This window comes from Verticillium nonalfalfae, assembly GCF_003724135.2.
Source record: "Verticillium nonalfalfae strain VnAa140/NRRL 66861 chromosome Unknown scaffold_17, whole genome shotgun sequence".
In the NCBI taxonomy this organism is placed as follows: Eukaryota; Fungi; Ascomycota; class Sordariomycetes; order Glomerellales; family Plectosphaerellaceae; genus Verticillium; species Verticillium nonalfalfae.
This window is the reverse complement of record NW_021167242.1, coordinates 293,081-306,762: the sequence shown is the minus strand read 5'-3', so window position 1 is coordinate 306,762 and position 13,682 is coordinate 293,081. Positions and strand designations below refer to the sequence as shown.

The 13,682-nt window shown below is 53.3% G+C and overlaps 5 protein-coding genes across 5 annotated transcripts; 4 read left to right on the top strand and 1 right to left on the bottom strand.

Moving 5' to 3' along the window:
• Window positions 1–1,116: 1,116 nt before the first annotated feature.
• ALDH5A1_1 (Succinate-semialdehyde dehydrogenase, mitochondrial) lies at window positions 1,117–2,813 on the bottom strand (the record flags this gene model as incomplete). The annotated part of the gene is made up of 4 exons (XM_028636984.1): window positions 1,117–1,259; window positions 1,315–2,562; window positions 2,631–2,718; window positions 2,787–2,813. 4 exons carry the CDS (start codon window positions 2,811–2,813, stop codon window positions 1,117–1,119), a joined length of 1,506 nt encoding a protein of 501 aa, XP_028497563.1.
• An 816-nt stretch (window positions 2,814–3,629) lies between these two features.
• D7B24_002783 (uncharacterized protein) lies at window positions 3,630–5,862 on the top strand (the record flags this gene model as incomplete). The annotated part of the gene is made up of 4 exons (XM_028636983.1): window positions 3,630–3,683; window positions 3,739–4,170; window positions 4,241–4,763; window positions 4,826–5,862. 4 exons carry the CDS (start codon window positions 3,630–3,632, stop codon window positions 5,860–5,862), a joined length of 2,046 nt encoding a protein of 681 aa, XP_028497562.1.
• An 880-nt stretch (window positions 5,863–6,742) lies between these two features.
• D7B24_002782 (uncharacterized protein) lies at window positions 6,743–8,416 on the top strand (the record flags this gene model as incomplete). The annotated part of the gene is made up of 5 exons (XM_028636982.1): window positions 6,743–6,889; window positions 6,950–7,211; window positions 7,270–7,461; window positions 7,563–7,951; window positions 7,997–8,416. The coding sequence occupies 5 exons, from the start codon at window positions 6,743–6,745 to the stop codon at window positions 8,414–8,416; spliced, it is 1,410 nt and encodes a 469-aa protein (XP_028497561.1).
• A 1,695-nt stretch (window positions 8,417–10,111) lies between these two features.
• D7B24_002781 (uncharacterized protein) lies at window positions 10,112–11,618 on the top strand (the record flags this gene model as incomplete). The annotated part of the gene is made up of 4 exons (XM_028636981.1): window positions 10,112–10,990; window positions 11,045–11,362; window positions 11,413–11,503; window positions 11,554–11,618. 4 exons carry the CDS (start codon window positions 10,112–10,114, stop codon window positions 11,616–11,618), a joined length of 1,353 nt encoding a protein of 450 aa, XP_028497560.1.
• A 368-nt stretch (window positions 11,619–11,986) lies between these two features.
• On the top strand, window positions 11,987–12,872 carry D7B24_002780 (uncharacterized protein; the record flags this gene model as incomplete). Its single annotated transcript, XM_028636980.1, has 2 exons — window positions 11,987–12,347; window positions 12,442–12,872. 2 exons carry the CDS (start codon window positions 11,987–11,989, stop codon window positions 12,870–12,872), a joined length of 792 nt encoding a protein of 263 aa, XP_028497559.1.
• Between the last annotated feature and the right edge of the window lie 810 nt (window positions 12,873–13,682).

The window sequence follows — 13,682 nt, the reverse complement described above, 5'->3', positions numbered from 1 at the left end:
CCTACCTTCGATTTATACGAAACCTATACTATTCTATAGTAGAAATTAAGGGCTACTAGAATCTTTAATCGGTTTCTCTATCCGATACTTCCTTCTAGAGATATTATTATCTTATTCTATCCTTCCTCTATCGACTTTATCCTTCTATTTCTCTATTACTATTCTATTTTATATTATCACCTAACCTCTTCGATCGTTACCTAGTTATACCTCAGCATACTTAATACCCTCTAAAAGAGAGTTACTATAAAAAGGATAAGATATCTAATCGGAATAAGTTAATCTTATATCGTAATAATAAGTTCGAGCTTTTATAGGATAGGAAGGACTTACTATTATAATATTAGTTTTTAGATCTTATCGTATAAAGCTATAATTCTATTATACGAAGTTATACGAAGTTATATAAACCTATTCGCTATAGAATAATTTTAAGGGTATAATAATATATACGATTTTACGCTTAGGTTATTATATAATATCTTATTAATAGTATTTAACGGTCTAGAAAGTACTACTCTAATAATAGATAGATCCCTATAAAGGTCTATAAGGTAGAGGGGTAGGCCTAGTCATTGATTTTTAGAAAATTTAGGTTTTGAGCCAGTTCGGCCTGCAGTCTTCCGTAGTCACAGGCCACACGAGGGGAAAACTCCGTCCTCCGCCCCCACTTCGCCATCACTGACCTCCGGTGTCTTGGGGCGCAGGTTGGGCGGCAATACCTGCCGATAGGATCGTAAGCTTGGCCAACAAGTACCAGGAACGTGAGTCAACTTCAGGAAGTCATACGGGTTCCCAAGCCCCGCCTCAAGTGAGGCGCTAAAACCGAAGGGGTTAATTCCCTAGGTGGGCGGACTCGACGTTTGTCGTATCCTGCGGTAAACTTTTATGTCTTGACGCTGGAGCTCTGGTAGACACATGCAGTGCGCTCCTGTAGCATGATGCTCGTCCTGAATTCCTACCGTCCTGTGGATTCCTGGGTGCAACTACTTGGAGTTCGAAGGAGAATACGCGCAAGGGATAGTAACACAAAGGCTTCAGTAGTAGAATGAGTCCCTTTGAGCAACCAAAGAATTCAAGCACAACAATTTCATTCAAGGCTCTAGCTACCCAGGCTTACAGCTTAGACATGGAGCCCACGGTCAAGGTGCCAGTCTTAGAAATCAAATACTCCTCAATAGCCACGTCCTTGCCAGCCTCCTTTCCATAGCCGGACTCCTTGATTCCTCCGAATGGCGACTCGGCGCCCGAAGCATTGCCTGTTTTGACGAATCAGTACCCGGATACTAGTGGTTCGCCGTGCTTTGTTCTTACCTGTGTTCATTCCAATCATGCCCGCCTCCAGATTCTCGAGAAGGCGCCAGGTGCGCTTAGTGTCCCTCGTGAAAAAATACGAAGCGAGGCCCATCGACGTCTCATTGGCAGCCTTGACGACCTCGGCCTCAGTCTCAAACTTGTAAAGGCCAAGTAAGGGGCCGAAGATCTCCTCACTCGTCGTCAGCATGGATTGATGCATATCGGCAATGATGGTCGGCTCGAAAAAGTATCCTCCCGCGCGCGCAGGTGGTTGTCGTCCGCCGCAAAGGATTTTACCGCCCTTTTCCACCGCGTCTGCAATGTGTCTTTCGAGCTTCTCGATGCCGCGGGATGTAGTGAGAGCCCCCATCGTAGTAGCCGCGTCAGCACCGTGGCCGACCCGGATCTTCCGAGTCGCCTCGAGGATGAGCTTTGCGAACTCTTGGTAGACGCCGCTCTGGACGTAGACGCGGTTGGCGTGCGTGCAGGCCTGGCCGGCAGTGCGCCATTTTAGAATCATGAGGGCTTCGGCTGCATGCTCCAGGTCGCCGTCGTTGAAGACGATAAAAGGGCAGTTACCCCCTAGCTCGAGGGTAACCTTCTTGAGTCCCTCCGTGCAATGCCGGGCAATGAGCTTTCCGATAGCTGTGCTTCCCGTGAAGGTCACCTTGCGCACCAAGGGGTGCTTACATAGCCTTTCACTGACGGCCGGTGTGTTTATGTTGTCGGTAGTTATGACATTAAAGACGCCGGGAGGTACGCCGGCGCGGAGGGCCAGGTCAGCGAGGGCGAGAGTGCTCAGGGGCGTCTCGGGGGACGGCTTGACGATCATGCTGCAGCCCGCTGCAAGCGCAGCGGCCACCTTTCGGATGATCATAGCAACTGGGAAGTTCCATGGCACCAGAGCAACGCTGACTCCGATGGGTTGCTTGACGACAAAGGTACGACGCTCGGAGACAGAGGGAATGGCGATGGACCCTCTGACCCTCTCGGCCTCTCCCGCGAACCACCAGGCGAAACCCAGAGCGTAGTCAATCTCTCCACGCGCTTCGACCAGTGGCTTGCCGGTCTCGTACGTGACTAGAGTAGCGATATCCTCCCTGGCAGCGGTGATGAGATCGTGCCATTTCAGTAGGGTCTTGGCCCGAACGCGTGGGTTCACGTGACGGTATTCGTTGAATGCCTCATGGCTTGTTTCGACGAAGGCGTCCACGTCCGAGGCCTTGTTTGTAGGACAGGCGGCAAAGCATTTTCCCGTGCCGGGATCTGAACAATTCGGGGTCAGCGGATGAATGATGGAATATGCACTCGAAGAACTAGGATTCCTTTCTCACCTTCGATGTCAAAGGTCTCTCTTGATCGAGCCTGAACCCATTGTCCATTCAGGAGGGATCTTTCATGGAGAAGAGTGGCGTCTTCGAGCTTTAGAAAGGTCAAGCTGGTCAGCGACATTCCTGAGTGAAATATGGCATTGTCGAAGGGCAACTGACCTTGAACGGGAGTTGGGCATGCATCATGTAGACAGATGGAAAGCAACAAAAGGTCTTTAAGCATGTGGGATGTCATTCACAGTGAGCGAAGAACGTAGTCGGTGGCGTGAAGCACCTATATAGCTGTCCAGGCCAAAGGCAAGCTGTCCCCTTCGGTATAGGTACCCTATGCTTCGGTTATACATTGTCAAGCCTTGCCTGGCCGGGCTGGCATAGGCCGAAGGGATGGCATGGCATTGCCGAACAGACGCTAAGTTTGCCTCCATTCATCCATCCACGCTCTCCGACTGAAGTTGAAGACAATATGGATGCACTATTCTCTCCTGGTGTGGTAAGTTGCGGCTGACAACTTGCCCCGCAGCGGAGTTTGGCCCGGTCCGTCCGGCGTATGGCGGGGGCGGCCCGAAAAAGATTGCCTTTGGAGGCGACTCCTCCGTGCCACTTGGGCAAACCGCCTCAGTAACAGCCCAGGTCTCTCCTTCTACGGACCGATAAGGAAATCTGCATGACACGTGTTTCCCTTGGAGGTAAGCGGCTCGTCATACTTTGACCTACGCTGCGCTACTCGTCGTGAAGGGTATTTCTACGCGAAGCAACACTTTGCAATCGAACGACGGCATACGCCGATCCGTTGTCACCTCCATCCGCCCTTTGGCCAATACGGGATCCTCTCTGCCCACTCGAGGCCTGCCACATATATAAAGAAAGTACTCGCCTTAATCTGCCGCGTTTCTGGACCAGGTCAAGGAGCACTGACGGCATTACCAAGCTAAGGTTCTTGTTCTCGAAATCAACAATTGATCCCAACCAGTACAAAGTCATTCATCCTTCAGGACCAACACCATGACCCTCTCAATTCATCCATTCGATCCCCTCCTACCGGAGGAGATCTCCAGGGTACGTGCTGTCGCCGCCTCGAGCACTGCTTCTAGAGTCACTAACTCGACCGCAGGCTGCTGATGTTGTCCGCCCGCACTTCGCCGGGCGAGAGATCAACTTTCGCGTCATCACCTTGCGCGAGCCTCCCAAAAAGCAAATGATCCCCTTCCTCGAGAAAGAGCATCGCCATCAGCCTGTGGGAGTCCCTCCGACTCGCTGCGCCCGTGTTGAGGTAGTCCTGGAGAGTAAGACGGGCAACCATGAGTTATTCGAGCTCCTCGTTGACCTCGACAACAATCGTGTAACGGCCAAGCAGCACCACAAGGGCAAGCATTCTTACATTGACTCCGACTACATGAGGAAGGTTGAGAACGCCTGTTTGGCCGATGAGAGAGTGCAGCAGCAGATCCGCAGCCTCGATCTGCCCAGCTGCGCGACAGTTGTTGTTGAGCCGTGGGCCTACGCTACAGATGGGATGAACGACATGACCCAGAGAATTACAATGGTAAGAATCCCTGAGCCCCCAGTCTGAAATTACCTATTCGCATCTCGGAATCACTGACATGGGCGGGAAGTGTTGGTTCTACTGTCGTCTCCTGGAGAACCCTGATGCAAACTATTATGCCTATCCCCTCGACCTCTGCGCCGAGGTCTCTGAGCAGCTACAGGTCACAAAAGTGTATCGGCTGCCGACGTCGCCTCACGAACGCGTCCACAACGAGGACCGCCCCTTTGACCGTCAGAGGGTTCACGACACAGCTCTCAGCGAGTACCACCCTGAACTGCGGCCGCCCCCTCGAACCACAACCAAGCCGTATCAGGTTGTCCAGCCAGAGGGACCCTCGTTCAAGATTCGTGGAAATCATCTCACCTGGGAGAAGTGGAGTTTCAGGGTAGGCTTCAACTACCGCGAGGGCATGACTCTCCATGATATCCACTACGACGGGCGGAGTCTCTTCTACCGTTTGGCCCTCGCCGAGATGTTCGTGCCATACGGTGACCCTCGGGCACCTTACCCTCGCAAAGCCGCATTCGACCTCGGCAACGACGGCGCTGGTCTGAATGCCAATAACCTACAGCTTGGTTGTGATTGTCTTGGTATGGCCATCTCATGCGGATGATATCATGAAATGCCTCACACGCTAACCTGACTTGAAAAGGTACAATCAAATACTTCGACGGCTACCACAACACCTCGACTGGAAAGCCACTCAAGATGCCGAACGTTATCTGTTGCCATGAACAAGATGACGGTATTCTATGGAAGCACACAAACTTCCGTACAGGAAACGCCGTTGTCACGCGGTCACGGATCCTTGTACTGCAGACCATCATCACCGTCAGCAACTACGAATATATCTTTGCATTTCACTTCTCGCAAGACGCTTCCATCTTTTTCGAGGTTCGCGCTACAGGTATCCTCTCGACCGTGCCCCACGCCGTCGGGCTGAAGGAGAAAGTTCCCTATGGCACTGTTGTCGCCCCCGGCGTTCTTGCTCCCTATCATCAGCATATTTTCAGCCTGCGGATCGATCCCGCGGTCGACGGCCATGCGAACTCACTTGTAGTCGAAGAGTCGAAAGCGCTGCCTGTTGGCGACCCTTCCGTCCACAACCCGTTCGGCGTCGGCTATATCGCCGAGCAGAAGGTCGTAGAGCAGGAAGGAGGATTCGATCTAGATCTTACAAAGGCCCGTGTCTTTAAATTTATCAACGAGAGCACCATCAACCCCATCACCAACACTCCTGTCGGTTTCAAGCTCCTGCCAGCGTACAGTCAGATGCTTCTTTCCCATCCGGACTCATACCACGCGAAACGTTCCGAGTTTGGCAAACACGCTGTCTGGGTAACGCGGTACGAGGACGATGACCACTTCCCATCTGGCAAGCATACTATGCAGTCCTCTGGCGGAGATGGCATTGCGTCTGGTATTGCGAAGCGGGACGCCACGGGGATGTCCCACTCGGTCAGAAACAGCGATATCGTTATATGGCACACCTTTGGGTCCACACACAACCCGCGTATCGAAGACTGGCCGGTTATGCCTAATGAGAAGATGATGGTCGGTTTGAAACCCGTGAATTTCTTCTTGGGTAACCCTGGACTTGACGTTGCAGTTTCCACGCAGGACAAGAACAAGAGCGTGCTGTATGAGGGAGAGGAGAAGGGCGATGCGTGTTGTCACTCTCGGCTGTGAGACAGGGGTTACAAAGAAGTGGCTAGTTAGGCATGACTTGTATGTTAGTTTTGATCACGTTAAAAATAGAAACCGAAGAGCAAAGACCAATTTCACGATCTTTATGTGTCTGCTGCTAAATTTCTGAGGCCGACCTTCCTCTACTGTTACCGAAACTACGCCGTCACCGAGTTGAACATCTTGAGCCTCGCAACGGTCAGGTGCAATCCCATCACCGCATGAGGCCTGAAACAGCCGAGACCGCCCGTCAGAAAGCGGACGCGCCACGGGCTCTCGTGGACTGGAATAGACGAATGTAAAGCGAAATGTCGTCAGAGAAGGACTAGTATGCCCCATCAAGCACTATAACACGGCGTCCTTTGATTCTCCGGGTCCGGCCCTGCGGATAGTTTCTATGGGGGTGCGAGAGTTGCCCCAGACCCTTGTTCTATGAATCACTAGTGCGCCATGGTAAAGCTCCCAGTCTCGGTCAAGCGGAAGCAAAGTCTTCGGCTAACTTATTCGCATGGGCATTAGTTGTTGAGGGCTGATCGTAGCCTCCGGGAACTCCGTCCCACTTTGCCCAATAGCGTCGACTACTCAACTCTTGACACATTCAGCCACGAGGCAATCATTCTCCATACGATCCCCCACACGGCAAAGAGCTGTGTACCCCAAAGACCCGGGGTACGAGCGATCCGGGGCTGCACGGATCACCAGTACAGAAAGGGGGAAGCCATATAAGACGTTGCCCTTTCCGGGTGATGTTTGTCCTCGCCTCGTTTGACAACATCACCGTTACGCAACATTGTGCTGTGGTTCCTAGGTACTCAGCCATCACAGAAGATTCATCTATTACTTGTTCAATCCCTGGAGTTTCCTTAGAGACCCTAGGTTCAAAATGGGTTCGAAAGTCGAAAAACCGAACGAAAACCCTGAAGGTCCGACTGCTGTGGCTTCTGAAGTCGGTGAAACCACCCACTTGAGCAAGGCTACCCATGATGAGGTTTTTGGAGAACTGACTGAGGATGGCCCAAATTTTCGCAACGTGCGTCGACTGCCCAAAATCTGGACTCTTGAAACATCACTGACAAGCACTTTTCTTTAGGTGGGCTGGCTCGGCACATCCGTCCTAATGATGAAGTGCCAGATCGGCCTGGGCGTTCTTTCGATTCCAGCCGCCTTCGACATCCTCGGCATGGTCCCTGGAATTATCTGCATGCTGACCATTGCCATCCTCACGACTTGGGGCAGCTACGTCGTTGGCACCTTCAAGCTCAACCACCGCGAAGTCTATGGTATCGATGATGCTGTTGGCATTATGTTTGGTCGTGTCGGCCGGGAGGTCTTCGGAGTGTGCTTTGTTCTATGTAATCAAAGATCGCGACATCGCTCTTACATGTTCAATTCTGACTCAAGCGTTAATAGTCCTCGTCTTCGCTGCCGCTTCCGGCATGCTCGGCATCTCTATCAGCTTCAATGCAGTTTCAACTCACGGAGCCTGTACTGCCGTCTTCGTAGCAGTTGCGGCCATTATCGCCATGTTTCTCGCAAGTCTTCGCACCCTTGACCGCATAAGCTTCATCGCATGGGCTGGTCTCGTTTCAATTTTGGTCTCGAGTACGTTTCGCGCTTTATTCCCTCAGTGTCTGGGGTTTGGTTCATGCTCTGGGAACCTCCTATCACTTTTTCTCAAGTACAAGATCTTAACGGTGGCATAGTTCTGATCGTCACCATTGCTGTGGGCGTCCAAGACCGACCTGACGAGGCGCCTGACGGGCCCTGGTCCTCTGACTGGAAGACTGTTGGAAACCCAACTTTTACCGAGGCTATATCCGCTATATCGACGTTCATTTTTGCATATGTCGGCACGCCATTTTACTTTCCAATCGTGGCTGAGATGCGAGATCCTCGCCACTACGCCAAATCCATGCTCCTCTGTCAGTCTATCGTCACCGTTACCTACATCACGATTGGGGTAGTTGTGTACTACTACTGCGGCTCTTTTGTTGCTTCGCCGGCTCTTGGGTCCGCAGGTAAGCTGCTCAAGCAGATCAGCTATGGGATCGCTCTCCCAGGGCTGATTGCCAGCTCAACCTTGAGTACCCACGTGAGTCTCCATACTTTCGTCCACGATAATTTCTGACAACGTCAGTTTGCGAGCAAATGGTTCTTCGTCCGCATTCTTAGACAGTCAAAGCACCTCGCGGGGAACACCTTTACTCACTGGGCGACTTGGTTCGGGTGCGTTTTCAGCGTTGGCGTTGTGGCATACACCATCGCTAGCGGCATTCCCATTTTTGGCGGGCTAGTGGCCCTGATTGGCGCATTGCTTGGCACTCTCATGTGTTTCCAGCCTCTGGGGTGCATGTGGCTTTATGATAATTGGAAAGGCGGCGAGGTTCAGTCACTTAAGTGGGTGCTTTTAGTGGCTTTGAATGTCTTCATTATCGTTTCCGGCACATTTCTGATGATCGCCGGCACGTACGGCTCCATCACAGGCATAATCGCCTCCTACAAGGCTGATGGGGGATCGAGGGCTTGGTCCTGCGCGGACAACTCTAATTCGGTGTGATTTGCACCATTTCCACTGGTAGAGCCATCAAATGTCGAGCAAGGACTTCGATGAGAAGGTCTTGATATACACCTCGATTATGAAACTAGGACTATAGCGGACCTCGAAAGGAAGAACCAGCGCAATAGTATCCGACTTTCTCTGCGTCTTAATGCCTTCGTGATATATCGGAAGACTCCTAGGATAGCGGCTCAGTGTGTTGTCCTTCCGTTACTTGCAATGAATGGCACAGTATAAGTCGTATCCAATGACTCATGGTCATAGACAAACTTGTGAGACATTGTCAGCGTCGACAGATGTTCCAGCCACTCATGATTGTAGGTATAGTACAGAGAAGAGAAACGCCCAAGTTCCGCTCACGTGACTAAGATGTTTTTGGCGATTCTTGCCTTAGGTTGCCTTACCTGGCTTGCCTAGGTACTTAGGGAGGTAGGTATTAATTGAACACCCGGGACGGAATCCGCTCACGTGCTCATTTTCCCGGCCCAAGACAAGGTCCCCATAATCCTCCCACCGTCCCCATAGCTCCGGGCGCGGCGACACGGTACACACCTCTATTCGAAAACTCCGCCCATATCCCAATCGACCCCTGCTGCCCAACATGGCTTCTCACATCGCCCCTGGAGATCCAAAGACACGGCAGGCCTGTGAGCCTTGCAGGTAAAGACCTCTCGTCTTAAGTCTTCTTGCTGTGGCAAGCCCCACTGGATTGTCACGTACGCACTTACACACCAAACAGGCGGAAGAAGACGAAGTGTCCCGCAGAAAAGCCTGCTTGCTCTTTCTGTATCAGGCTCAAGCAACCATGCCACTACTTGCCCAGACATCAGAGAACTGTGGATGTAGATGCAGGCCGGGTCACAAAATCATCCGAGTAGCTCTCTCCCCCAGCCCCTTGCGATGATAAGCGCTGTCGCAACTGACATGCGCAACTACACAGTTCATCGATCAAAAGGGTTAGAAACCTGGAGTCTAAAGTTGGCCAGATTTACGACATCCTACAGTTCGATCTCTCCCTTGCCGCCGTTGATCTCAATGGTCAAGCTGATGCTTTCTCATTAGATCACTCACCAATCCGGGCGATGACGGCAAAACACTCCAAAGCAGCTCTAGGTCTTCGCCTGACCGCGACTTGAGGCGCAACTCCTCGGCCAGCGAGTCTAGCATGGTTTCCCCGTCTCCCAACTTTGCCTCGAGCCCGATATCTCAGAACAACGTATGGTGGGTACCCGTGGACGCAGTTGAACCACGGCCGCGGCGAGGTTGCAAGCTGATTCCGACTCCTGCAGGTCTCCATCGAACCCGAATCCGCCTGCTGAAGTGATCGACTGCATTCTTAGTATCTATGAAACCAAGATCTACTTCCAGCCGTTGCCACTTTTTAGGCCTCTGGACCTTCGCAAGAGAATATCAGGCTTCCCTGAGTTCCTTCGATGGAGCCTTTTCGCCTTATGTCTCCGTTACTTAGACAATCCCTTCTATAACGGGAATGAAGCAGTGGCGTCCGAATTCTATATGAATTCAGCACGAGAATCCGTAACTAGACTGGCTGCAGAGGGCAAGGCAGACCCAGAAGTTGTCCAGTCTCTCTGCATCTTAGTACTTTGCGACATTATGAGTGGGATTCCCGCCCAACACCATGTCGGCGGTTTGAGCTGACCTTGTACTGCAGACAGAAACTCAACGCGGGCTTGGATGTCTATTGGAACCGCTTCACGGTTGGAGACGCTGCGCGTATTGAGCCGACAAGCATCGCCGGCAGCCCCCGACACAGAGGATGCTGACGCTGATGCTCGATGTTACTGGAGCGTGTTCATCCTTGAAAAGGCCTTCTCCCCCACATATTCTGTTCTCAGTAGCCAAGATGACGCCCCGGGTTTACCCTCCAATCCTTGCCTGCCGCCAGGTGTCTCCGAGCCGGCGTTGGAGGCGGTCCAGACTGACCATCAACAGAACCAGGAGCCCAAAGCAGGAATCGTGTCGCCAAGCGTCCAGATCATTTCCATCTGGGGAGATATCTGTGCATACTTGAGCAGCATTCGCAAAGGGAAGACGGAAATCCCGTGGTCCTCCAACTCGACGTACTCCCAGATCCAGGTCCAGCTGCACCAGTTTGAGCTGGATCTCGCACCTCCCCACCGGTTCGAGAACATACTAGTCAAACACCGCTCTCCGTCCGAGCTTCATTCTTACAGAGAATACTGGTCGCCGTGGACGATCATGCAGCTCTCATCCCACGCAGCTCTCGCCGTTCTCAACCATCCTTTCCTCCACCTAGTGGCCTTGCGAGGCCGCGAGTGCAGGGCTCAACCGAAGCTTTTCATGCAGCACATCATTGACCAGTCACTTTTTCATACCGGATGGGTGATCCGTTTACTGCAGACCTTTGAGGAGATGGAACTGGAGATAAACGACCCCCTGATGGGGCATCAGGTCGCAGCCACGGCAATCATCCCCTGTCTGTTCCAGTTTTCCCAGGATCAACAGATGGCCTCCAAGGCTCGCGAGGGCCTGTTCCTCTGCGAAAGATTCTTAGAACGCCTCTCCGTCAAATGGCCGCACATACGCCACAAGGTGAGGCAGCGTCGGAGCGCGGCGTCGTCCGATCGGCAACTGACATGGCCTTAGTTGAACATCCTCCGCCAGCTTCACTCGGCTGCCGAGAGCCGACCCGATAGTTCCACCATAACATTTGATCCGGGGTATTTCTGGGACATTCTCGTGTCGCCTCCCTCCTACGGCGCAAGCGACGGCTCGTCGCCCTTCGCAGCGATGTCCGCCGCCGACGATCCGAGATCTACGCTCCATGTCACGACGAAATTTGTGCAGCCCTGGCCGGACGAGCAAACGCGACTGGTCAGCCAAGTTGATCCGCCGTTCTTCTCGCAGCCATCGGGGACCAGCGACGACCAGATCCTGCTCGACGACCTGTTCTCGCAATTTCAGGTGTACGATACGCTTTGGAATCTGCCAGACGTGGGGTTTCCCAACTCCAGGATGTAGCGATCAGAGGCCGAGCCACGACAAACAACCAGGATGTCCCGGATCTGTTCGCTTTCCAAGCACGCGATACACTGGCGCCGCGCAGTATGCTTGTTGCGCGAATGGATCCATGACACTAACCAGAATCCAGGCAGCTGGCAAGGTCGCTCAACGGCCGCAACAAGCTGAGCACCGGCCGGCCGGTCTAGGCTTCCATTGATTGTAGACAATTTGATTCAATACATGCAGCTCATGGTCGCGTCGAACTTTTATCTCAAACAATCAACGACGTTCGTTGGCAGCCCTACGACGGACCCCAGGCAGCAGCACGAGATCAACGCATGGAAGGCTTCGCCTGGAAGCCAAGATTCCTCTCGATGAACTGCCAATCGGGAGGTCGGCGCCCTGCGGCACAGCATTCGGATGCGGGCACAACTTTCTACATGATGTCGAGCATTACATCATGACAGCGAGGCGGCCTCTCTTCTCACTGTATAAATATTGCGTCCTCATGTAGCGCCACCCTCTTGAGCTTATGAGCTCCCTCGACTGAAATACCCTTTTCCAAGCTGGGAGCAACTCGTCGAGATGCGATTCATCCGAAACATTGTGTCCTCCATCCTACTGGGCTTGGCAGCGGCAGCATACGACCCGGCACTCGACTCGGAATGCGCCAGCGACGGTATCTGCCTGTCGTCGTTTAAATGGTGCAGATACGACGCCTTCAACCCCTCTGGCGATGATTGCGACTGGCCACAGGGCGCCAGCTCATTGTGGGCAAGCGGCGCCGGCGCGAGGACGGCCCTCTTAGAGTCTGAGTATGGGTACGACATTGCATGGCGGCATGCGAACGGGTCGCTTCCCGTGACGATCCGTTGGCTCAGCAGCTTGCCGGACGAGATGCCGGGAAAGGAGGACGACCAGGGCTTGCGCACCATCTACGCTACGAGTGAGTGTGCTTTCCACCCTTGTGCCCCAGAGCCCTGCGCGGTTGAGGTTGGTCCACGGAGAAGACGAAGAAAACTGACGCAGGGCCGGCGCAGACCTGACCGCCAACAAGAAAATGTCGGGCACGTACCGCTTCACGCCGCAGACGATACTAGACGCGTACCGCGCGAACCCCATGCCCGGCATCACGATGGAGGCGGCGTGGCTCATGGCCCGCACCCGGCGGAACGTCATCACCATCTCGCAGCCGGGCGCGTCATCGGATGCGCCGGCCGACTCCTCGCACAACTTTCTGCTGGCGGATGCGGAGCTCGACCAGGTACTCGCGGACAGGCGACAGGCGTCTGCGCGGGACCTGGCCGCGAGCCAGAAGAGGTGGGGGATCGGTGTCGGCGTCGGTGTCGGGATCGGCCTGCCGCTGGTCGTGGCGCTCACGTGGATCGCGGCGTGTCGTAAGGCGACGGGCAGGAAGGTCTGGAGCGTGCGATCGTCTGACAATGTCAAGTTTGGCAGGGCGAATGCGTGAGATGGGAGGTGTCGTGGGCCGTATGGGGTCTTACTGGGTAGAGCGGTCTGTTTTTGGCCCGAGGTATAGGTTGATTTTCGGCATGGATACCCAAGTCTAGTATCTCGACGAGATCTGACGAATGATGAAATGTAATGACGACTGATGCGACTAGAGGTGATTGTTGAATATGGGTTGTGGATGATCGCTTTGTCATGGTCTCTCGTGATGTTACCTACACGCCTCTGATTTGGGCTGAATGTCTGTCACCTTCAAGAGGTCGGATTGTATCCGTGATTTTTGTTGCATTTTTTGTTGCATTTTTTTCTTACTATTCGACACGTACAATTTATTTCACAATGCCATGCGGGTGGTTTTGTCCGATAGTTTGGCAGTCATTTGGGAGCCAGCAGTTATACTGCTAGGTTCGTTATGGCAGGCTCTAGTCATGTGATTGTGGGTGGCTTGCCATGGTCAATCCAGAGGGTGTGCTCCCATGCCAATGAACAGGACCAACGGCGAGAAGAAAGACGTCCATTGGCCTAGCGGTGCACTTAGTGGACGACCCCTGTGGCACAGGGGGTTGTCCCCCGGACGCAGGCGCAGACCGGCAGTCTGGTCGCTGGATCGCTGGATCGCTGACTCAGCAGGTCTCGTCACCAGCAACCATCAGTCGCATGTGCAGCAGTGTGTAGTGTGTAGGGAGTAAGGCACCTAGGTCCTGTAGCACCATGTAGGTGCTAGGAGGTACGAGTGCTCGGAACGCAGCTTCCAAGGAACTTGCCAGGGCAGGCGCGAAAGTGAAATCCACAACACCACGAACGACACCAT